The 26,480-nt window shown below is 37.3% G+C and overlaps 1 protein-coding gene across 2 annotated transcripts; it reads right to left on the bottom strand.

The window, feature by feature from the left end:
• Window positions 1–716: 716 nt before the first annotated feature.
• On the bottom strand, window positions 717–26,480 carry LOC122773742 (serine/threonine-protein kinase DCLK1-like). 2 transcript variants are annotated; one of them, XM_044032632.1, is made up of 16 exons: window positions 26,378–26,480; window positions 23,836–24,218; window positions 22,612–22,958; window positions 12,654–12,753; window positions 11,941–12,057; window positions 11,604–11,698; window positions 10,112–10,199; window positions 9,639–9,808; window positions 8,742–8,861; window positions 8,436–8,582; window positions 7,963–8,096; window positions 7,792–7,869; window positions 7,598–7,694; window positions 6,785–6,865; window positions 5,544–5,657; window positions 717–4,569 (listed from the first exon to the last, which is right to left on the bottom strand). In XM_044032632.1, exons 2-16 carry the CDS (start codon window positions 24,194–24,196, stop codon window positions 4,372–4,374), a joined length of 2,247 nt encoding a protein of 748 aa, XP_043888567.1. In that variant the 5' UTR covers window positions 24,197–24,218; window positions 26,378–26,480; the 3' UTR covers window positions 717–4,371. The 2 variants fall into 2 exon arrangements, with proteins under 2 accessions (XP_043888567.1, XP_043888569.1); XM_044032634.1 differs by having other exon boundaries at window positions 7,598–7,691.

Below are 26,480 nucleotides of genomic sequence, written 5' to 3'. Positions count from 1 at the left end.
TTTGACGAAAAGTAAATAAATAAACGAATAAAACTTGTTAATATGTAAAAACTCGATGGATTCTGATGTGGATTCAGCAATACTTACGTGTCAGGAGTATTTTTGTTCTCATTTATTAGTCAAAACTGCATATCAAATGAAATAATAGCACACATTTCATTATCAAATGTCATATTTATCAACTGGGTCTTATTTGTCAACGATATTTTCATCTCAGGATTAAATATTCATATTTATAAACTAGGTCTTATAAATGGTATTTTAATCTCAAATGTTACATCTAGTGATAATTAATTTTCTCATTATGGTGTTGAAAAAGATCTTATTTGAAAACAATATTGTAATCTCAGTGTTACTTTATAGTAAAGTTGCTCTTTGGTTCATAAAATCAGAAAGCAGAAAACGTGACAATATAATAAAATGTACATTAAAAGAAGCTGTAATCAAACAACTTGATCTATTCTATTTAAAATAAATGAAATAAAATGAGTTAGCGGTTAATAAGTGACAGATTAATAAGTCTTTCAGTAGTGATAAAGCTGCTTTACAGTGGAAATGTACATCTTCATTGTTTGACAACGCTGCCATCTGCTGGACAAAGAGAGACATTCAAGGAGTAAAAGTGCTGAGTCAGATTATTTAAATCACTCTATTATTATTTCCACATTTGGTTCATTTTTTGCATTATGAAAAGAAGTCTTCAATAATCATAATAATGCTGTTTTCATTTGACTTTATTTTGTAGATTAAATAACATTCTTACATGTGAGTGAAAACATGGAGGAATTATAATAAATACGACGTTCACATTCTTTTAAAACGGACTGTACCATCTTTAAGAAAAAAAAAAAAAAAAAGAGCCACTGTCTCCTTGTTCCTGTGCTTTTTATGGTCTGTACCAAAACTTAAAAGCCCTTTAACAACAGTAATAGAAAGAAAAACAAAAAAAACCTTAAGCTTGTGCTAGGTTGCTTTATAGTCTGCATTAAAGGTGCAGTGCGTAAAATGTGCATGACACTGTTTTTTATTTGGCAGAAATGAAATGAAATGATTTTTTTTTTTTTATTACACACTGCACCGTTAAAGTGAAGTGCATTCACTATGACAGCATGAACAGTTTATGTCACGTGACTTTTGTTTCAGTCGTACATTGGCAAACATGCAGGAGAACATTCATGTACTCACCGGGACAGTGAGTGCAGTGCATACATGAATACATAATGTTCATGTTTTCATAAGAGTTATTTAAGAAGAAGAAGAAATATTAAAATAATGTGTTTGTTTTTTACTGGAAGCACTGCTGTTTGACTACATTTAAACGACAAAAATAAAGAAACGTTGTTAGAGAATTGCCGCGTTACCTTGTGCTCAGTTCACCCTAATTGCACTTAGAATCCACACGTGCCGAGACGAGGTTTCACACACCAATGACGGCGACGACAAGCATCAACGTGTAACAAAGCTGCTGCTTGAAGCTACAGTAGGTGGGATTTTTTCTTTCTTTATTAAATATTAAATTAATTTAATTAATATTAAATAATAAGACACAGACATAACCGCCACCACCGACTCCCACTGTATTCCTGGATTTTGTTTCATAACATGGCAGAAAACAAATCATGTTCACTTCACCCTTTACAGCCTTCTCCTGCATCCATGGTAATATTTTAGAAATCTAATGATGGTAATTTGATTAATTCAATCTGGTGTTTTGGCGCAGTAAAACGTCTAAAAGTCGACTATTTTGTTCGTCTTGGTCTATAATATCTTCCCACCAAATTTCCCCAAACTTGGTGGGACTCAATTTTGCCTGTTTTCACCTTAGGGGGCGCTATAGAGCGCTTGAGCAACGCACGGTTCTGGGAACTATGCCATCAGGACCAGGACTGGGATTCACTGTTCTAAAAATGTTCTATAACATATATATTGTTATATATTTTTATATATGTATATATACATATATATATATATATATACATATATAAAATAAAACATTTTCTTGTTACCACAGGTGGGCAAGGATCTGGGAACCAAATGTGCAACCTAAAACTAACATTAGGAAAACTTTCCCTGGCAACCACAGGAGACCCCTAGAGGGGAACCATCAGGAAACGTTCCCGTCAGAACGTTCTGGGAACCAAAAACTGTTAGCTGTGCAGACCTTGGGGTTAAATGTCTAAAAGGAGCCAAAAACACAACAGGATATAATAAAATCACTACACTAAAAGAAGCTGTAATCACACAACTTGATAAGTTTAATTTAATTTAACTTAATTTAATTTAATTTAATTTAATTTAATTTAATTTAATTTAATTTAATTTATTTTAATTTAATTTTTAAAAAAGCTTATCGATCACCTACCAAATTAGTGGTTGATTAACTGATAAAAACCGCTTTGCAGTGGAACGATACATCCTTGTTGTTTGACTACGCTGCCATCTGCTGGACAAAGAGAGAGACATTCAGGGAGAATAGAAACCTAAAATAGACCTTCAGACGACATAAAACCCAGGTAAACAACAACACGAACCTACTGCAGCTTTCAAGAAAAATAATGATAATCATAAAAACAATCAGCAGCAGCAAGCTCACGGGTGGACGGTCAACGCCTGTCCCCCGTGTCTCTGGAGGAATATTTGTCCGACACAAAAACGTCCGTTCTCTTGCTTTACAGCACTCGTGGAACGATATAGCAGCATGTTTTGATTTGTCTTGCTTAGAAACATCAGCACTACGGTGGCCTGGACGTGCAAAAGATTTTTACAAAATGTCAAAACACTTACTTTCAACCTGGCTTTACGTTTATTCGTTTTTCAAAATTTAAAAACTTGGATAATGACTAGTTCTTTTGGCTGTTTTTTTCTCCCCAATTTCTGATATTGTGCTCAAATAATACATTTTAAAAAAGATAACAAACGTCTCCCATTTCGTCCAGTTTAGATTATTTTTTTTACATCTAACGTAAAGTGACCTGTGACAGGGGGAGGAGCTTCACACGGGACGATCATAACATTGTTTTTATCCAGACTTGGGTGCTTTTATGCTGTAAAGTTTACATTACACTACTACTTTAACTATCTTTTTTCCAGGTGTTGCACTTTGTAGTCGGTCCCTGCTTTCCTCCAGTCTCACTGACGACTGCACATAGAGATCACCGATGTCGTTGCTCGTCGTCTACGTTTGCTATGATTTAAAATGTCTTTAAAAAAATGTTTCATTTCAATGTTATTGATCGCAGAAGTTTGAATCTGTGAATTATCTCTTTAACTTTACTTAATTCACAACTTTCGGGTCATGTAACTCGTTGTTGGATGGAAAAATCCAAACTGGACGAAACGGGAAACGCCCGTTATCTGTTTTTTTGGAAACACATGTGAGACATATTTCAAATCATAGCAAACGTAGACGACGAGCGACAACGTTGTTTTCATCAAAAAAGAAGCTGGTAAAACTACATCTATCTCTACGTGCAGTCGTCATTGAGACTGGAGGAGAGCAGGGACCGTCTACAAAGTGCAACACCTGGAAAAGATATTATACGTATTAATATTTAAAAATATTCAATAACTTCACCGTAACATAGAGTAGTGACGTCAAAATTTCTGTGAACTTTACAGCATAAAAGCACAAAAATATAAACATTTGCTCCTCCCCCGTCACAGGTCACTTCCGGGTTAGATGTAAAAATTTTTTATCAAAACTGGATGAAATGGGAGCTGTTTGTTACCCGTTTTCTTTTTCATTTTTCGTTTCCTTTTGAAAAAAACAATGAATGAACGAATGATCCACAGATTCTGTGACAGACAGATAATCTGTTATATTATCCCGTTATTGTCGTTTTTTTTCCCGCTCCCTTGCATGGCTTAGATTTGGTCACATTGCCATTTGAAATCTGAAAATCAAATGACATTATACAACAGTGCATTTTGTGGTGTAACATTTACTGTTAGAGAAAGGTCTGAATGTTCACCGTTTGAGTGAATTCTATAAAATAAAACAAGTGTTTTAATGTCAATCCAATTTTCATCAAATTTGTTGATTTGTAGTCAATTTATTTTCAAATTTGTCTCAAGCTTTTGTAAAAAAAAAAAGGGTTTTAACATTTTTTGGACTTCCAAGCCACCATAGAGCACTGAAAGCAAGTCAAATTAAAAAAGGATAAATTAAATGAAACAGGTTTGTCTTCCTTGCAGTACATGGTATGTACCAGTAGAGGGCGCCATATTACTATTAATAACCAGTGCAACAAGTTATGTGGTGATTTCTCCGGAGAAGGGACAATTTTTGTGATTCTGAGACAAACTGTGCCTCATTCTGATTTTAACTGAAATAAAAGTACGACAACAGCGGACTGGACCGAACGTTCTGTGTTAGAACGGAGACACGGGCGAACGGACGGTGCCGGCAGAACCCGGAGACAGGTCTTCGGACTCGGAGGTGAAGTCAGACGGGGAGAGGGCACCGGCAGCAGCAGCAGTGGTGGTGCTGTGTGGCAGCTGCGGGATGGACTTCACATCCTGGTGGCGTCTTCGTCGGAAAACTTGCTTCTCCTTATCAAGTGGCGTGGTCTGAGAGGAGAGGATGAGATGAGGGTGAAAATCTACAATCAAGAGCCTAAACAAGCATAAAATAGAATGAAAATAGTGCAAACGAACATATATATAGTTTTTACTTTGACTTTATTTTGGTAAATTTCATGTGTTTTCCGCTGTTATACGACTTTTACCACCTTTTTTTTTTTTTAAACCACTCACTCCCATTCCAAACTTCATAGACAAAATGTGCATTTTTAGCTCATGGTGACACAGGCGCTGCTGGTCCACTGCTGCCCCCCTGTGGTCAGTCTTTGCCACTTATGTCAAATTTGAACAAAGGATTTCAAGTACTGAAGTTGTCAAATAACACATTTCAACTTACTAATGTAAGTGGCAGCAGATCGACAACCCCTTCCAAATCTTAGATTTTCTCTATGGGATTTGATCTGGGCGAGGGAGCAGTTAAGAAACTTTAGTTTCCAGTCTAAAAGAGGCTGTTCAATGTTAGGTTCGACTCACTCATCACTGAGAACTCTATAATCTGAACGTTCTTCTCTGACATGCACACATGGCTGGGATTCATCTATAAGGCTCTCTCCTTGACTCAGTCACTTCATATCTGCACATATCTTTCTTCTTCAAACAGCTAAAAAGCCCCCTGTTCAACATGTTCAAACAGAATTAAGGTTCCCTGTGCATGGACGGCTCTCCAGAGTGACGTGAAAATGCCCGAACTGATTTCACTTGGCGCATGCCTGTGTTTTTTTATTTACTCCTATGACCTCGACTCCCTGCACTAAAACATCATGCTAACATTGAACATTGTTACACTACTGTTTATTATTATCTGCAAATAGACCTAGTTGCTCTGAATATTTCTCTCCTTTGCCCGAGGACACGTCTGACACGTGAACACTGATCAGTGAACTGGAATTTAAAAAACAAAAACAAAAAAACATGACAGAACGCAGCAGCGACGCAGTGCACGTGACACGTCCAGGTCTTACTGTAATGACTGACACTCCTGCTGAAGTGCTGTTGAGCTTCGGCCCGGTGTTGAAGTGCTTCTTGATTTTTCCAGCCACAGGCAGCTGGTGCTCCACCTCCGATGCTCCGTCGTCCTGAGAAACACAGAGAAGAACAAAGAAGAATATACTATAATAATAATAATAATCGTATAAAATACTATTTTAAAGCATTTCTGCTCGCATAAGTACCAATTTTGTGGCGCATCTATTACCACAAGGTGGCAGCAGCATCAAGCATTTACTTCTTATATGACTTTATGCATGTTTGCAGAAGTGCTGACATTTACGGGGGTTTGTTGAATGCATCTTTTTAGCTACTGCTCTTAATTAAAGTCTAGCATGTATGTTTGGTCAGGAATCAAAATCACAATATCTTTATTCTCATCGTACAAGGACTAATGAAAGTGAGGTTGAGCTCTCAGCAACGGTACTTTTAAAATAAAATGTTTAAATAATTAACAGTTAAAGAGATGATTAATGTTGAACTATAAAAGTAGTTGTTAAGTAGATAAGTAGTAGTTTTGATAGTAGTGTTATACTGGTAGTTTAGTAGATTTGTTAGTAATTTAATAGTAGTTTTGCCGAAACAAGTAGTTGTTTGTGGTTGTTTGTGGTAGTGTAGTAGTTTTGTTAGTAATTTAATAGCAGTTTTGGTAGTAATTTAATAGTAGTTGTTGGTAGTAGTCTAGGTAGTTGTTTTAGAAGTAGTTTTGTAGTTTTAGTAGTAGTTTTGGTAGTAATATAGTAGTCGTTTGTGGTAGTGTAGTAGTTTTGTTATTAATTCAATAGTAGTTTTAGTAATTTATTAGTAGTTTTGGTAGTAGGTTTAGTAGTAGTTGTTTAGTTTTTGATTGACAACGTTGCAGAAACAAACACAACAGCAGAGTGTTTTCTGCCTCAGTCCTGTGTGGGTTTTGTGATGCGGTCGTAGACAAACATCTGCTCGTTTTGTGTTATTTACTCGCTGATATAGAGCATTTTCATTTGTACATATAAACTGTCAATGAAAATACAATTATAGCATTTCTGTTGTACATAATTATCACGTTTCCATGTTATAGTTGTTCATTTGCAGAATTTATGTATGAATGACTGGACCTGAAATGAGCTTCGTCCACTGTTAAATTGAATGATTTTATTCAGATTTAGTAATGTTGAGTGCAATAAGAGTTTTTCACCCTCTGATGGTTCTGTAGAGGTTCTTCGAAGGTCAGACTTACGTTGACCCAGGGATGATCGAGCACCTGAACTGCTGTGTATCTCTGATCTGCCTCCACCTTCAGCATTGCAGTGATCAGAGCCTGAAGCATAAAAACACACAAGTCTCACTTACCGACACACACAGATGTTCCGCACAAGATTATTTCTATTTTAAATGTACTCGTATTGAATTCTCCTGCTCTTACGGCTGAACAAAATACCATAATGCTGCAGAAACACCTGTATGTAAACAACACAGTAACAAAGTCAAGAAGCTACAACTGGCAAAATAAACACTTTCCAGAATACCTTTCAACATCTGGCAGTTATTTACTATTTACTGCATGTTAAAATAGCATGTTAACAGTTTAAAATGAAGAAAAACTAAAGGTTTTGTCTCAATCTTTGTCTCGTTGTCCAAAAACGGGACAAAAAATATATTATGTACAGACAGTTTTTCCAACTCTCTCCTCTCTGGTGACAAAGACGCAGATTTCGCCCGACTTCCTGCAACAACGTGAGTGAAATGACCGTAATAACCACACGTCGGCTTTGACGTGCAACTTCTCAGTACAAGATGTTAACCTGATGCTAACACTGTCTTAAAATAGATATTAAAATGATAAGAGATAAAAGTGTGATTTGCCAATACAAGTTATATAATTAATTCTTGCCTTTTAAATGCACAAAGATAATGCAGTATAATGGAGCATAGTGGATTCATTCAAAATTTGAAAATACATTTTTATCACCTGTCGTGCAACTTCTCTGCTTTCAGAAACCGCTGGAATTTCTCCCAATAGTATTAAATGGTCTCAACAAAATCAACGAACCTTTGCAGAGTCGGACACGTTGTCCCAGTTTGCTGCAGGAAAATCCAGTTGACCCTTTAAGATCTGGTCAAAGAGAGCGTCGTCATCTTTACCGCTGCTGAAGACAAACAAACATTTTTAATACATTACATTCAAAACCAAGATCCTCACATAAAAGTTACTCCTGACTCTGCAGGAGCACGTACAGTACGTACCCTCTGAAAGGAGGAAATCCACACAGGAGGATGTAGGTGATGACGCCGGCCGCCCAGATGTCCACTTTTAGACCGTAACTGTAACAGCAGGAGCAAAAAAAATGACTATTTTTGTTTCCTTTTTATCAACAAACGCCTGAATGATCGAGTGTGAGTGAACCACCGCCTCACCCCGTCTCGGCGATGATTTCAGGCGCTACGTAAGTGGGCGTGCCGCACACGGTGTACAGAGGCCCATTCACCACAGTGGCCAGACCAAAGTCTCCCAGTTTGAGGGACTTACTGCCGTCGTGATGCTCGTAGACCTGTGAAAGACAATGGACGACCACTCGTCTTTTACGAATGAAGTGAATTGAAATAAAAAAAAATAACAAAACACAACAGCAGCAGACACTGCATTTGTGTAAACTAGTAAACCAGGTTACCCTTGAGGATTTAAAATAATTTTCTTCCCACACTCAAAGCAGCCTCTTACTGTGAGTAAGTACAACAATTAACCACATTATAAACAGTAATATTCACTTGAAGAACTAAATCCTGGTGTTAATAGTTCAATGATGTTTCAGATTTGAATCAATTTGACAAAATACAATTGTTTCTTATTTCATAAAAGTGAAATAATGATTAAAAAACCAAACAATTACCAGCAGGTTTTCGGGTTTTATGTCTCGGTGAACGATGTTGAGACCGTGCAGGTACTTGATGGCACTGGTCAGATTAAAGAGCATACAGCTGGCGTCTCGTTCGGTGTATTTGTTAGAGGAGGTGATGGCGTCAAAGAGATCGCCCCCCTGCAGAGAGGAAACCAAGAAAATGTTAAATCACATCAAAATCCAAAACCTCTACAAAGTGAATACGCAAGGTGCCTTACGCCTTGTATGGAAAGTGAAAAACAACGAATGAAAGTAAGTCCAAAGAACCGATGATAAATAAGAAACAATAATGTGCACCTTCACCAGCTCCATGACAAGATAAAGGTCACTGTGTGTGTCCATCTCTTCTATCAAAAGCACGATGTTGGGATGTTTCACACGTCGAAGGATCGACACCTCGCTCTGGATCATGTGTTCCTGTGTGATAAAAGAAAAATGACACCTGAAACACCTGAAAATCAACAGGAATTCAAGCGAGGAGCCTCCTTTACAGTCATTTCAGAGCAAAATGGGATATAATCCAGTCTTGTATAAAGTACCTTAAAGGTGATACTTGAATAAAATCAGAAAACCAGAAAATGACTTTAGTAGAACTTTTTATAATACTAAAAGATAAATGGTCTATATTTATACAGCGCTTTTCAAGTCTCAATGACCACACTTTACACTACAGTTTTGCCATTCACACCTATTCACACAGCACATTTTCTATCACTCGTCTTTCATCGACGTATTTAAGTATTAAAAAAGTGAGGCATTAGGATTGATCCATGGTGGCTCAGTGGCAGGGCAGATTGTCTTTCAACTGTGGGTTCAATTCCTGACTCTGCTAGTCTATGGGTCCTTGAGCAAAGGCACTTAACCCCACGTTGCAGCGTGTGAATGGGTGAAAACTACAGTGTAACAGCATCTCATCAAGTAGTATTTGGATATAATGAGTAACAGAGACGGCCACACGGTTGGTGTAGTGGTTAACACTCTTGCCTTTGCAGCAAGAAGACCCAGGTTCGAGCCCTGGTTGGATTTCTCAAGCGGTGGAGTGAAAGTTGCTAGAAATATAACTGATATATTTCTAGCATACTGTATACTATGTTTCACACATATCATGTCTTGACTTTAAAACAAATCACTTCCTGCATGCGGCGCCAGGGGGACGACACGAGATCCAAACACAAGACAGAAACTCGGTCCCACCTTTCCTCTGCATTTATCTTTGCCGATGATCTTCAGAGCGAACTCTCTGCCTGTGGATTTCTCCACACACTCCCGCACCACCGCAAAGTTTCCGTCACCTAAAGTCCTCCCCACTTTGTACCGCTCTGTGATGGAGGGGGGGACTGAAGACGAGTCGTCCACGAACTCAGCTGCAGAGTAAAACAAAACGTGAATTGTGATCCCAGATCACAATTTGACCAAATTTATTTTAGATTAAATCTAATTTGAAATGTGTTCATTATATTTTCATTATACAAAATAAATTGAGAATATGGCACCAAAACCTCTGTGACTGAGCCTGTGTGCTCAGCTTTATAACGCGATACATCAAGATATATCTCGTATACCTACAGTAGATATAGCACAAAAGTATTGAGATATTATTTACAAGAAATATCACCCAGGCTTAGTAAGTGATAATTAAAAAATTCATGCTTCGTGTCTCGTCTTGCCTTCGCTGCCTGGTCCGTCTCCTTCATCCATGGAGCTGCAAACCTTGGTAGAAGCTAAGGACAGTGAAGAGCCACTGTGTTGAGATCCCTGAAGGAAGGCGAAGAAAAGAGAGCATCACAGAGTGAGAACAATAGACTTGTCTTTCTGAAATCTTGGAGAAAATGTAATTACAGCCTGAGTTCATGTCAGCCTTGAGTAAAAATAAAAGCGTGGTCTAATAATCCACGAACCGCCTGACCAGCACAAAGACGTGTGGTTTGAAAAGAAGTGAAAATAACCACCACAGCTGCACCAGCAGTCAAACTTATGATTAATTAACGTTGATGGCAGCGATGGTTAGATTTCTGTCCACTTTACAGTCGCTAAACACAGCGACTATCAGTGGTGTAGTTGTTGTGATACACAGGATTTCCATATGAACACTTAAAAATGCAGGTTTTTTTTGATATAACTTTCAAACTATTTGTTTTTACAAATAAAAGGTTATATAATATACATAATAAATAATAAAAACAGAAGCAAGTGACACCTTTTGAGTGTTTTCAACAGCCTGGCTCCGAATCTACCGCCTTTTTAGAAGACAATGAATCAGCAGGAAAAAAAACTACAACATTACATTACATTACATTATATGTAATTTAGCAGACGCTTTTATCCAAAGCGACTTACAATAAGTGCATTTAAACATTTGGGTACAAATAAGAGCTAGAAGCTAAGTAAGAGCTTCAAGTAAACCAAACTATGAAGTGCTAGTCATAAGTGCGATGTATACGTTTATTTTTTTTGTCGTCGTCGTCTTAGTCAAGGTAGAGTCGGAAGAAATGTGTTTTTAGTCGGCAGCGGAAGATGTGGAGGCTTTCCGCTGTCCGGATGTTGATGTGGAGCTCGTTCCACCATTTGGGAGCGAGGACAGTGAACAGTCTCGAGTTCTGCGAATGATGCTAACACTGCTCATGCTAATAATTCAAAGTGTCAGACAAGACAGCAAATACTACTGTAAAAACTTGGGTTTATGTGTATTTAACATAGATTTTACCACAGCGGGGGAAGTTGTACTCAAACAATTGGTGTTTGTGTTGTCACGACTGCTTGATAACTCATTGGAAGTAGCTAAGCTAAACACTAAGCAGAGCAGTGTTAGCTTACGGGTAGTTTCTACTTCTGATTTTTATATGAGCATCTTGGTTTGCAGGTTAGGTAGATTAGTTTATATATGGTTTAGTTTTTTTTTAAAGGAGCAATATGACTTTAATTTAACTTTTTTAATATTGTATAAGGCAAGGTAAGTATATTTCTATGCACTATTCATGCACAGGGCAACTCAAAGTGCTCTATAAAGGCACAGAAATACAAAGAACATTAACATTAAAATGATAAGAGATAAAAGTGTGATATGCCAATACAAGTTATATAATTAATTTGTGTTTTAAATGCACAAAGATAATGCAGATTATTGGATTCATTCAATATCTTAACATAAATTTTTATCACCTGTCGCCTTCGGAGACTTCCTGGACTAGTCGGAGACGGACTCGGGGACTTTCCAGACCGAGGCGTGGACAGTTGACTGCCTGCGGTGCCGTTGACTGTTAGTATAAGAGAAATAAACAAAAAAATACAACATTGTGAAGAAATGACATTTAAAAAACTGTAACAATGGTCTTGCCAGTTTAGTGCAGAGGATACAGGAAATAGCAATGGTATATCTTTTCAAATGAAGATTGATGTGATTTTTCAAACCTAGTCCTATCAATTCAGTTGTAACTTTAATTAGAAAGCGACAATGAACCAAAATGTCATGAATTAAAATACAAACACAAACATTTACCTGAACCAGTGGATGAAGGAGATTTGCTCCTGCGGGAAAACCCACTGCTTCTTGGGGAAGAGCGACCGTGTACGGTGGGAAGTCGACCGTACGATGCAGATTTCGCCAAACTGCACTCTGTGATCAAAACAATATTGTGATACACAAAGGTTTTCTAAACGCAACAGCACTGATGGAGGGCAGAAAATGTGGACTGACAAACACATTCATCACACACACACACACACACACATGCCTAATAAAACTAGGTCACAGACTTCCAAAAGCACAACACACATTTTAATATTCATTTATGACCACAACACAGCAGGATTATTGAATAAAGAGCAAAATAATTAACAAAACTACAGAAAGATGAGGTTTGTCATCAGTTTATCACTCTATTTTCGTTTTTCTGTGGATTTGTGAAACGTTTCTTTGTTTTAACAAGTGCTATCTACAATTAACTTTGTCTTCAACTTTCAATCAGGACCAAACGAAAAAGTACCTTTATCTCGCTTTTATTTGGATAATTATTGTTTTTTATGTTGAAGTATGTCGTTAACTAGTTAACAGACCAAAAGAAAAATGGCAGAAGAAGAAAGACAAGGTGGGAACATACCATATAGTGGGAGTGATCCCTCTAATAATTCCACTAAATAATAAAAGGAACTTGCCATGAACATTTCTGACTGTGAAATAAATATAGATTCAATCTTTAGAGCTTCACTTACCATTTTCATCCAGGTTAAAGTCGTCCTGGTAGCGGAACTTGTCTGGGCCGCATGCAAAGAATATGTCGTCATCCCCGAAAAAGTCCTGAAGGCAGGAAACCTGGCAACACAAGTCAAAAACAATCCTGTCACTTATCTGCGCACAGATAGGTATATATCTCTGATGTACAGTGTTTTGTTTCAGCTGTTGTTGTTTTTAAAGTGAGTAAAAAAAAATAAAAACAATCTCCTTTTTAAACCTGTATTATCATCAGTTCAGTCTGTATGAAGCACCTGCTGCTCATGTAATCATTTTTATTCCTTATTATGAATTTTAAGTGGATTGTCTTCTGTTTTCCAGGACAAATTAATTGAAATAATCTTGTTAAAACATGTTTTTTTAACATCACACCACATCAAGAATCAGTGTTACTGGGGAAGAAAGGCAGTATCAGTCCAATACTCGTTAAAATCACTGGATCAGATATCGGAAAGTGTAAACAATAAACACGTCACTAAACAGAGATTGTACACTTTTCTACAAAGACAAACTGGATGGACTTGCTGTGTCATGAATACATAAAAGATGGTGACTCATCTTCCACTCAAATGGATTATTGATGTTTAACGAGAGCAGCCAGAGAACCAAGAGCTCCGAGCGCATGTTTCAGAGAACCTGGGTTATTTTCTTAACCCTTAAAGTTAGCTAAATCTCGTAAACACAGACCCTCAAAAAAAATCTTTTAAAAACACACTGTGAAAAAAAATCTCGGAAAAAGAGCCTTTTTTAAAAATTATTTTTAGGTGAATGTGATACTTTTCCATACACCATATATATGTATATACATATATGTATGTATATATATATATATATATATATATATATATATATATATATATATATATATATATATATGTATGTATATATTTATATATGTATATATATATATATATATATATACATATATATGTATATATATACATATATGAAATGACAAAATAACACAAAATTAGCAGTCATCATTATTATTTTTTTAATTCATGATATGATTTTCCTTCAAAATCGGGTGCACGAGGAGAACACAAACACTGCAGCTTTTCTCAGAGTCACTCTATATTCACACACATCTATAACGTTTCAGTGGGGGGCTGGGTGCTTTTAGGGGAGTGGGGTGTTTCCAGTGTTCCCAGAGGGAGCAGGAGAGCTATGGCACAGCCGTTGCCATGGCAGCCAGACGGAATCACAGCCGAGTCTGCGATGTTGAGAGGTGGGGGAGACACACACACACACACGGCTACTTTAAGATTTCAATTCATTGTCATGTTCTGTGCAGAGAGCAGGACGAGCTTCAGACAAAATAACCACATTGGTAAAAAAGATGCAGCACGTTGTCACGGTGACGTGTGAAGTCAAAACAATAAAAACTAACACATCTATATCACATCTATAAGTAGAATATAATCATAATTCACATTGCAATTGCAACACTGCATTTGCGTTAGCCTGAAATAAAATCTTGTAAAAACAGAACCTGAAAAAAATCTCATAAAAACAGGACCCTAAAAAAATCTCATAAAAACAGGACCCTAAAAAAATCTCATATTAAAACAGATCCCATAAAAAATCTTGTGAAAACAGAGCCCGATAAAAAATCTTGTAAAAACAGACCCCGGAATTTTTTTCATGAAACAGACCCGAAAAAAAATCTCGTAAAAACAGACCCTAAAAAAGTCTTGCAAAAATAGACCCACAAAAAAAATCTTGTAAAAACAGACCCTAAAAAAGTCTTGCAAAAATAGACCCCCTAAAAAAGTCAAAAATAGACCCACAAAAAAATCTCGTAAAAACAGACCCTAAAAAAGTCTTGCAAAAATAGACCCACCAAAAAAAACGCGTAAAAACAGATCCTGAAAAAAAAATCGTGTAAAAACAGAACCCAAATAAAAATCTTGTAAAAACAGACAAAAAACAGTAAGGGTGCCAAATGATCAAGTTAACTAAAGATGTCACAGAAATGTGAAGTAGTAGTGGAACTAGTCGACAGGCTACTAGGCTTGGAATGTTTGTATACAATGAAAGGGTCTATATGGACCTGATGTTTTATTTTATTTGTATTTTCTAATTTTTTGGATTTTGACAAAAGAACACAGTGGAATTTAAATGGCTGCATCTGTTCAAGTTTATTAAAACAATAAATGACTTTATAAAGCCACCTTTTGTTATATATCAATCTTTTGATCTGCCGTAATAATTAATTTAAAAGAAAATACATCAAGTTCAGGGCTTTTCTCAGTAATTGATGAGATTAAAAAAGAGATTAATTAGATTAAGTAATTACAGATCATAATTAATTAATCTCTCAATTTTTGAATCGTAAAAATTGTAAAAAATTGTAAAAATTATTATAAGTTGCATAATGGTTATATATATGTAAATATAATAAATAAATAAATGGTATGGTGATTCTACAACTGAAAACAAATGGACATAATCTTGGTGCACATCATCAGAGATTATTTTTAAAACGTGAAAAATGTAAGATTTTAAATCAAAATAAGAGTTAATGTTCAAATATTGGACGGGAAACTGAAGGTGAATCAGAAGCAACAGCAGAAAAAAAAGAAGAAGAGTGTGTGATGGATAATATTGATTATTTCTGCCTGCTGGTTCAATGACACAGCAGATTCATCAGACCGACCATCCCCCAACACACCCACTCAATCCACCCGTTCATCCCCCAACATGGTCCCTGAGCATCCTGTGCAAATATTGATCGTTGTTTTTGTTTTTTTTTGTTTTTATCTGACTCGTGCAGACCCAAGCCTTCCACTTTCAAGAGCTTAACAACAGCTGTAGAAGCTGATCCATGTACACATCATGTCATCATATCAAATAAACAGACTGGGGTGGAGCTGAATCTCCCCCCTTTTTAGTGGAAAAGTGAACAAAACAGACAGTGACTCAGCACAAAAGAGATAAACTTTGGGAAACATGGTATCGGACAGTATCAGTATTAGTCTAATACTGGTCAAAAATAAATATAAAATCAGATAAAATCATCTTCTACAATTTTATCCTCCACATGAGGGTGCTGTGCCAATCTCAGCTGACATCGAGCAAAAGGCGGGAACACACCCTGGACAGATCACCAGTCCATAGTTTTTTTAATTTTCTAGACACAAGTTACGGTAATGAGAAGTTGATATTTAGTTAAAAGTTTTCCTTGTTTGTTATGATGCCACCTACTGTTTCACGTGCCCTGCATTGCTTGATGTATGTAGACTAGACCTATGCAGGACAGGAAGACCCATAAAAAAAATCTCGTGAAAACAGACACTGGAAAAAAATCTCCTATAAACAGAACCTGGAAAAAAATCTAAAAACACACCCTAGAAAAATCTCCTAAAAACAGACCCTAAAAAAAATCTCCCAAAAACAGACCCTAAAAAATCTCCTAAAAAGAGACCCTACAGAAATCTCCTAAAAATATCTCGTAAAAACAGACCCCGAAGAAAATCTCATAAAAACAGGACTTGAAAAAAATCCTGCGAAAACAGGCCCCATTTTATTTACAAAGACACTGTAGTGCGTAAAATTCGAAATTTGACACGGTATAACACATTTAAAATAACTTTTGTTTGAGTCTCAATGTCCAAGAACAGGCCAAAAAATGGAAACTATCTACAGGCGGTTTTCCAACTCTCGCTGATTCGCCGGCTTCCTGCAACAGCAGGAGTGAAATTACTGTAATAACAACATGTTGGACTTTAATGTGCAACTCCTCAGCTTTCAGAAACCGCTGGAATCTTTCCGATAGCACAGACCGTTGCGTAATTACAAAGACAATGACGGACTGACTTTGACCAAGATCCCAAGGACAATCACTAGTCCATATGCAGAGCGCGACATTAAACGTTGATCGTGAGCATGTGTGGGCCAAACCAAAAATTTATGACAGTCAAGGTCAACATGAAGAAGAGACTTGGTTGTCTGGAGTTAATTTCATTCTGCCAGATTCGCAGAACAACATTAATCTCAACCACTTCCACTCCACAATTTCTAAATGAAAGCACAAATGGTCCATTCATCACATTTACTGATACATCTGCTGCCTCAGGTGGCTGTTGACGTCTCTCTTTCAGCGAGGCAGCGCTGACTACACTGACGTTAGGGATGTTAGTGTGCGTATAATACAATTACAGAGCAAAAGCCACATCCATTACTGCTGGGATTTAAATGCCAAAGGTCCAAGTCTTCACGCTGACCCACTCAGTCATGCAAATGCCCTCTGTCCCATCCCATAATAAACGCCAGGATCACACCAAGGCAGTGGCGCAGACCTCATCCAGTGGTGTCATCTACGTAATAAAAGCATACCGCTATATATAATTAAAAAAGTGCATTCAAACATATCAACATTTGTTTGTTTTTGGAGTGAGCACAACAAAAAACAAAAAATTGTGTACTTTTACTACATTTCCTAAATAAATTGTGTACTTTTACTACATTTCCTAAATAAATTGTGCACTTTTACTACATTTCCTACATAAACTGCGTACTTTTACAACATTTCCTACATAAACTGTGCACTTTTACTACATTTCCTACATAAACTGTGTACTTTCACTACATTTTCTACATAAACTTTGTACTTTTACTACATTTCCTAAATAAATTGTGTACTTTTACTACATTTCCTACATAAACTGTTTACTTTGACTACATTTCCTACATAAACTGTTTACTTTTACCACATTTCCAACATAAACTGTGTAATGCTACATAATTTCCTACATAAATTGTGTACTTTTATTGCAGGTGTACAACTTTTAAGTTAAGTTTTGTACTTTCAGAGTTAATATATATCAGCTAATGATGTAGCTGTGGCTGGAGAATTTACTGACTCATGTTTGTGTTTTAAAAAGAACAAACTGTGTCCGTCCCAGGACCAAAAAGCACAGGCGGGTCATTTAATACAAGTTTAAGCGTGCATGAAAAAAGCTCCTGGATGTCAGCGGGTAGATATTTGACCATGTGGCATCACAGTGTGAGAAACTCCAGCATCGAGATAAATCAATAACAGCTGAGCAGGAACGGAAGAAAAAAAGACAATTAAAGAACCAGCGAATAAGAATTGAACAGCTCTTACATCCACCTTTGATTCACCAAAAATGTCTGTCTAGTACTTCCTATAAATAACTTGTGAAGACAGATTTGTTGGCCGTGAAAATCCTGCACACATTGGATCATATCCCGGGATTATCGTGCTGCCATGTGCTCCATCTTTCTGCTGTGTGTGTGTGTAGTGTGTGGCTCCACACACTACACACACACCTTACATCACTCCTGCACTGCTCTGCCGCAGAGGCTGTTCCTTAGCAACCAGCTTGGGGGACCATGTCACCATAGAAACCATGAGAAAGGGTTGATAAAGCAAATTTTTAATTTTAACTTTCCTCACCTCGGCTCGACTAGGCGGTTTTCTGAGTCATAACAGCAAATAGTTTGTTACTGTACTTAAGTACAACATTCACATAGCTGTACTTTAATTTGTTATTTATAGTTCTCGTAACTTTTACTCCACTACACACTACCTATCTTTGTTACTTGTTCCTACATTTCGTAAATAAATTGTGTACTTTTACTACATTTCCCAACTAAATTGTGTACTTTTACTACATTTCCTAACTAAATGGTGTACCTTTACTACATTTGCCACATAAACTGTGTATTTATTACATTTCCTACATAAATGGTGTACTTTTACTCCATTTCCTAAATAAATTGTGTACTTTTATTACATTTCCTACATAAATTGAGTACTTTTACTACATTTCCCACATAAACTGTGTACTTATAATACATTTCCTAAAATATTGTGTACTTTTACTACATTTCCTAAATAAATTGTGTGCTTTTTACATTTCTTATATAAATTGTTTACTACATTTCCTATATAAATTGTGTACTTTTACTACATTTCCCACATAAACTGTGTACTTTTACTACATTTCCTAAATAAACTGTGTACTTTTTCTAAATTTCCTAAATAAATTGTAGAGCAGAGCCAGGAATTGAACCCACAACCTTCCAGTTGACATACTCAATCCTATGAGGCTACATAACCACAGTTAGATCAATTAATTATACACTGCATAAGTGAAATGCCTTACCAAGATTCCTGTAATATTTAATATATCTAGTTCAGCATTTTTAAGTTTAGATATTAGAAAACTGTGTCCTGTTGAGATGAATCTGTGTCAGGATGTTCTGCCTGATGATGACTTTAAGTGTGACAGCTCATCATTAACTGTAAAAGTCTGGTACAAACTCAGCCGCTGAATATCTCAAATATCTGAAAACTGTGCCACAAATCATAGGAATATGAGATGTGAGTCCTAGAAACCCATTTTCTCCTCATACATTTAGCAACATATTCCCAGATGGCTTTCAACCTTCTGGGCTGTGTCTCACTTTTTGTAAGGACGTGTTTCCTTGGAGACAGGGTGTGAGAAATGGGACGATCAAAATTTATTGTCAAAAGGCAAAGCTACGGCAACTCAGAAGGCTCAACACGGACACATAGGCTACAACATGAATGCAAAAAGAAGAAAAAGAAAAAAAAGCCACAATGCAATAGAATAGGTAAAGGTTTAGAGTGAGTGTAGGCGGCTGTACCAACAATGATATGACAACAGCAGGCGCTAATGCTACACAAATCACCAATGTGAAGAAGAAGCTGAATGAAAGAGGTTGTTGCTTAATTACTGTGATTAATGTCATTAATGTGATCATCACGAATGAGCAATTTTGTTGTTAATGAGTTTATTTTTTCACATTTACATATTCTGCTTATAATAAGCTTCAGCAACTTTAGCATAACATCAAGGAGCAACATTCTGTTGACTTTTGCATTTGTGCTGTGACCTTTGAGTTCATATTGTAGCTTTTATTCGTGTTGTGAGTTTTGTGTTCGTGTTGTAGCTTTTATTCATGTTGTGACTTGAGCGTTATGTTGTTACTTTTGCGCCATGTTGCGACTTTTGAGTTTGCATTGTAGCTTTTATTCGTATTGTGACTTTTGTGTCATGTTGTAACTTTTGTGTTTGTGTTGTAGCTTTTATTCGTATTGTGACTTTTGTGTCATGTTGAAACTTTTGTGTTTGTGTTGTAGCTTTTATTTCTTGTTGTGACGCTTTCGTCATGTTGGGACTTTTATGTTGAGACATTTGCGTCATGTTGTGACTTTTGCGTTCATGTTGTAGCTTTTGTTTGTGTTGTAGCTTTTGTGCTTTTGTTGTAGCTTTTGTTCGTATTGTGACCTTTGGGTTCGTGTTTTGTCTTTTGCATTCACATGAGCCATCTGGGCCACTGTACACCATACTATTTCTCCTAATTCACTTTTCAAAACTTGGGAGGAAAACTCGCCCTGCTTTGACGGCAAATGTGAACCAGGTCATGAACGACATGCTGAGCGTGTGTGATGTGTATGTTTCACCATGGATGTTAGTGGAAGTGCTTTATAAATAAAGTTCCTGCAAGAAGTGAAAATGAGACATCAGATAATAGAGGTCACTGCAGCCAAATGTGAGAAGCTGCTGCACAGAGACACAATTTTCCCAAAAGGCTTCACCAATCTACTTTGATCCGACAAATGCATCCGTCCATCTTCTCCACTTGTCAGCAATTAACGTATTAGTGGTGGAGAAAAAAAGCCCTAAGATAACGAGGCACTCTCAGGTGAAGAGCACTTAATGTTTTTATGGCTGCTTTGTGTTTGTCTTTCAAATGCAAAAATACTAGAAAAACACCATGGATTAATGTTAGAAGGGTGATCACGAGATACAAAATGCAAAACCCAAATCTCTTTTGAGAAAGGTAAAATACCTTGGAACATACAAATTATTCTCCCGACAGAAGAGCAAAATGCTTGTTTGCTAAAAAAAAACTGATTGAATTTGAAAGTCCTGAAAGAAAAGGATTGAGGAAGAATTGACTCAGTGTCGGTCCATTGAACACAGGCTGTAAAGAGATTTAATCATGTTGCGACTTTTTCATCATGTTATAACTTTTGCGTTTGTGTTGTAGCTTTTGTTCGTGTTGTGAATTTTGTGTTTGTGTTGTAGCTGCTGCATCATGTTGTGACTTTTGTGTAACTAGTGTAATTCTGTAAAAAAATGAAAAATGAAAATGAAAAAGTGTAATTGAGCAATCACAAGGAAAACACCACTAAACGCCATATAATATTATAGTTTTTTATAGTTAAAATTAAATTAAAAAATACACATAACTTCACAAGGTTCACACTTCTCTATACAGGGTTCCCACATTGAATTTTCAAACTTTTCCATACTAGTTTACCTTATTTCCATGACTTCATTTAAGCAGTGTAACCCTTCTCGTCTTCTTTAAAGCTCTTTTAAAGACCCCAATACTTGACTGAGCTCATCCATATCCACGACCCTGCCAGAACACTGAGATCATCCAATCAGCTGCTACTGATTTTTAGGCTCAAAATGAGGCTAAAAACCAAAAGGTGACCGAGCCTTTGTGGCAGCGGCCCCCAGTCTCTGGAACAACCTGCCCTGGCACTTCTTCTGCCTGGCTTTTTACCAAGTTTAAGTGGACTTCTGGCAAAATTTTAAACCTAATTTGAACTTCCTTTTATTGCACTGTGTTTATGTATTTTAGTATTTATTTATTCTATGTATTGTAACTGTGGCATTGTATGGGCCACTTTTATCACCTGTATTGCTTTTAATCTGTACAGAACGTTTGTGGTATCTAGAAAATTCGAAAAAAATTACCGGAAAACAGAGAAATAGAGCTTCTCAGTACCATAATTCCTAAACGGTTGAATCTCTGCCAGATATTGAAAGCTGAAGTTATCTTGGAAAAATGGGCAGAAGCACTCGCTCATAGACGATGTTGTCAAATTTAACAATTTTTCACGCTGCTCTAAGCACAAATCTGTTGTAATGTGTGATTCCTCCTCTGGGAGTATGAGGAGCACCGTCAACGTGACTTTGCAAAAATAAGTAGATCGTGTTCCTTAAATAACCGTTACACAGTGTATCATAAATGTAGCTGATGATGTAGCGCTGTGATTTAATAGGAGAGGTGTTCTATTGCACAATGATATGTTATTACCTTCAGCGAGGAAGCTTTTGTTCTTGGCTGATTTGTCTGTTTGACAAAAACTACTGTAAAAGAAAAAGTAATGGGCAGATTTTTATTAGATTTTCTGAGGATGTGGGCTATAACGTGGGGAAGACGTGATTCGATTTTAGTGGTGGTCTGGACACAGATCGAGATTCAGGTAGTGATAGTGTGGGAAAGTGCTTCTTTTTTTTTACATATATATATAGTTTTCTGACAGTGTAAGTAACTTACAATGTCCTGAGGCCTGTTTTCCATGTAAAATGTAGTTAAAGGGGCAGGACATTACAGTTTCCACCTATTCACATGCTGCAACATGGGGTTAAGTGTCTTGCTCAAGGACAGATTATAGACTAGCATAGCCAAGAATTGAACCCACAAACCCCCCTAAAAAAGACAACTCACCCTACCACTGAGCCACCATGGCTCAATCCTAACTCCTCACTTTTTTATAAATACTTTTACTTGTCTAATTAACTTCTGATACTTCAGTACAGTAAACGTCATATACTTTAAGACTTTTACTGAAGTAATATTATTAAAAAAAAAGTGACTTCAACTACTACCAAAATCATTTTCTGGTAACATACTTGTACTTTTACTCAAATATCCATTTCAGGTGCTTTAGACAAGACTGGATATTATAGATATACAGGCCAATGGTGCCACACAAACAACCAAAGATAATGGAAATTTAAAATAACATCAAAGAAATGTGATAAATATACTTAGGAAGGTCAGAAGGCCAGGTCAGAAAGGATTAGAAAGTTGCCAAGACGTGAAAACTTCAAATCATTTCAAATAAAAAAAATCACTTACCATTTTGCCGTCAACAGTAAAGAGCCTCTTGACGACACCAGAGTCCAGCTTTATGGCGTCCGTGATGTCGGTCATGACTTGCTCGAAGGAGTGCGCTGTCTTCTTGTTGAGCAGGACTCGTACGGCCTTGCGAGGCTTGACTCCGCTGCGGACGATGGTCACCAGTTTGGGCTTAATGAACTCCTTGTTCTCCTTCGTCTCCGGGCTCCCAGCTTTGGCACTGCCGAGAGAAGACGGGTCTCTGAGTGCCGCAGCAGTCTTGGGACCAACAGACCAGTTGGGGTTGACATTCTTTGTGTATTCCAGCTTCTTGAACGGCTCTATGGAGGCACAGACATAGCTCTCTCCTGCAGAGGGATGAAAAACGCAAGATGCGACTTTCCATTTTCCAGAAAACAGAGGCTCCGAAGAATCGTAGCAAAGATAACAGGACGGTGTGACACTGCTGTACAAAACTGCAAAAGTTATCCATTTGGTTTTCATCTGCATCAGCTGTTGTTGTGGGGGAAGTTTGTGACTTAACGATGACACAAAATCATCATATAACCAAGTATCCTGGCATCCATATCAGAGGTAAACCAATGAATCAATTAAACAATTCATCTGGATGAACCAGGAGGAACCAGCATGGGCTGATTATTATTATATAATATATATATATATAATTATTTATGTATTAACGTTTACACAAAGTATACACATTTTTTGTCCTCAGACACTTGATTAATGCTTCTGAGTCATGACAACTCTCACTTTAAACTTGAGAATGTGAAGAAAAATTGAAATTAAGTTTCTTTTTCAATGTTCTGTTTCATATGGAAGCCCATTTCCGCCAGAAAAAAAGATTTGTTGTGGGGGAAAAGATGAAAACAGACTTAATATATTGGCCAAAACGAATCGCAATCAGAGAACAAGAACATTTAAACTGACATCAAATACATAATCTGGATCAGATCCGGATTAAATTTAGTCTGATCCTGTATATACATACATACCATTTTCAAACTGAGAATTTTTCAAATCTGATTAGTTGGTTGATAACTTGACACAACTACTCCTGGTCTCTTTCTTCTATCTCTACCTAAGCTTCCTCTCTCACTTTGTCTCCCCTATTCTGTCCCCCATTTTTCCTTTCATCACAACCAGCCAAGGCAGATGTTGCACATTTTTGAGTGACATTGGTACACGAAAAAGTGGTATCTAACATTGCGGAAAAATGCTCACCTTCTACAAACTGGTCCATGCTAGTGATCTTTGTCACCCCATCAACGGTATAAATGGTCCGCACCCCTTGTGGCAAGTTGACATTGTCGGACAGACATCGTGTGAGGTCGGCCAGAAGTGCATCCAAAGACCTGAATCTCTCCTGAGAAATGGCGTAAACAATACCTTTGAAGTAACGATCCCCGTTGCGGTAGAATCGGATCTTCTTGGCCTTCTTCTCCGAGCTCAGCGCCTGCAGAGTCCTGGTTCTGTACAAGCTGCAGTGAGCACTGTGAGTGGGACTGGGCAGCCCATTCCCCCTCGAGCCTCTCCGGGTGTTTCTCAGAGCTTTGTCCCGCTCGTCAAAGTGCTCCAGCTCCATGACTGTGCTGCGCTACTACACCCTAAATAACACACACAAGGAAGTGAGTCAGCACTTTTATAGAATCCATTTAAAACAGAGGTTACCAGACCGAGGGGCCTGAACCCCACTGAGAGCCACCAAAGCTCCACAGGGATGACAAAGTGCTTCTGACATAGCATGTGATTTATTTTTGAGAGGGAAAAATATAAGTTCACATTACAATTTAGCAGATGCTTTTATTCAAAGCGACTTACAATGGAATTAAATACAATCAGCCAAGGGTGGAGTCGAACTTGCGACCATGATATCTTTCACACACAGTGTACCAGTCTTAACCACTGAGCCGCTCCACCTCAGTTTAGGGTTTTCCCATAGGAAAAATAAATTAGATTTCGGCCTTTTCATCAGACAACCAGCAAACAATTTTCATCAAATAATCTACAACAGGGTCCTAGTCTTGGTCATGGGGACCCAGTGCCATCAGGTGTGTTAAAGCATCTACAGCATGAACGCCAGTGGGTCCCTAGGACCAGGGCCAAGATTGAGAAACCCTGATCTACATACTTACACTTGTTGCTGTTTCTAGCAATTTTCTTCTCAGAAACTGGACGAAAGCTGTAGAATGTTGAATGTATTTAATGTGCTAGTCCAACTAAAACCGTCTTCTAAGGAGTTGACATCACATTTTCCACAGTTCCCTTCCCTGGGATATTTGACTCGGTAACAGATGGAACAAGTAGGTGTACAAAAGGTACCAGACCAGAAAACAGGCAATACTAACAAGCTGAAACAGGGGTGTATTTCGCCACCCACGATTAGGGTTATAGGGTTCAGGGTTTTTTGAGTAAAAGCAGGTCATTGGAATCCGTGTAGTCTACTCACTGTCTGGGTCTGTGTTAGCAGACCAGAGCTACTCAGAGCTGCTATTAAAAGCCAGGGTACATACATAGACTCTTGAGATGTGTACATGAAGGTGAAATTAACAGAAAATATCAACAAAACAGGGAGTCATGAGTTATGAAAATACAAGGGAAAATTGTATGTTACTTTGTAGCGTCCACAGCTAACAATGTGTAAATGCTAGTTTGTGAAAATTGGTAAATTTTACTGTCCTGATGATATTGGGTTTAACTATTATTTGTTCCACTGTGCTATTTTATTACTTTATCATAGTTTTTCACATTTGATCCACTGGATCTAGAAGAACTTTCTGGCTGCTTATGGTGTTTACTATTTTACATAATCATGACAAAATTCCTCCTGATCTGTAAAGATGTCCCCGAGATATACACATCTGAACTTGTTCAATGGGACTGAACCATGTTACATTACAATTGCCAAGAAATCTGTAATACGTCATCTACAGATTTTGACCATCTTACAGAGAAGTAGGGATTTCTTGAAAATACCATAACGTTCTGTGATGATATCAGTGGGTAGATTCTTACCAAAAATTAAATGGGAACATACTTGGGTGATCACCTACCCATGACAAAATATTCAGATTGTTTCATTGCAAACTGTGGGCAGGAAGTTGCTAACAGGAGGACAAACTTATAGATAAACCCATGCTGATTTAAAATATAACTTTCTTGTCAAAGGTAATCTGAAAATCCTAAAAAATCCTATATATGCATCTGAACTTGTTAAATGTGACTGAACCGTGTGAAATTTTAATTTGACTAGAAATCCATGATTTTACTAAGAAATAGCGATTTCTTGAAAATACCATATCGTTTTGTGACGTCATCAGTGGGGAGATTCTTACCAAAAAAGATACTACCCATGACAAAAAATAAAGAACAATTCAGACTTTGTGTTAAAAATCTTCTTTGTGTAGATATATATTTGAAACACTTTCTCTTTTTTAATGGATAAATATGGATCCCTCACGAAAAAGGTGAAGAACCACTGTTTTACAGCAAAATGTCACAGATGTCACTGATTGCAGCTTTAATGCACATTCTCACACACACACACAGACACACGTCTGGACAGTAACATGTCACGCCCATGTCTTGCTGCTCTGCCTCTATTCAACATTCACAGCTCTGATGCTTCAGCACAACATCATCCAGCATCTACAGCATTAACCTGGTCAATAATAATGAACAATGTGACGATGATATGCAGAATAATGGTAAATGATACGGATATGGTATATATTTGTATTTGTGTGTGTGTAATCTCTGGTCTTACCTTGTGAGGTGAGGACAGATGTGGTCAAACGTGTCTCTGCAGATGTAACTTGTCTCAGTGGATCAGTGGATTCATCTGAGCCACGCAGCCTCCCTTTGTTGCC

The sequence above is a fragment of the Solea senegalensis genome, linkage group LG8, assembly GCF_019176455.1.
Source record: "Solea senegalensis isolate Sse05_10M linkage group LG8, IFAPA_SoseM_1, whole genome shotgun sequence".
Taxonomy (NCBI): Eukaryota; Metazoa; Chordata; class Actinopteri; order Pleuronectiformes; family Soleidae; genus Solea; species Solea senegalensis.
Note: the sequence above shows the minus strand (reverse complement) of the source record. Positions and strands in the feature narration are given on the sequence as shown.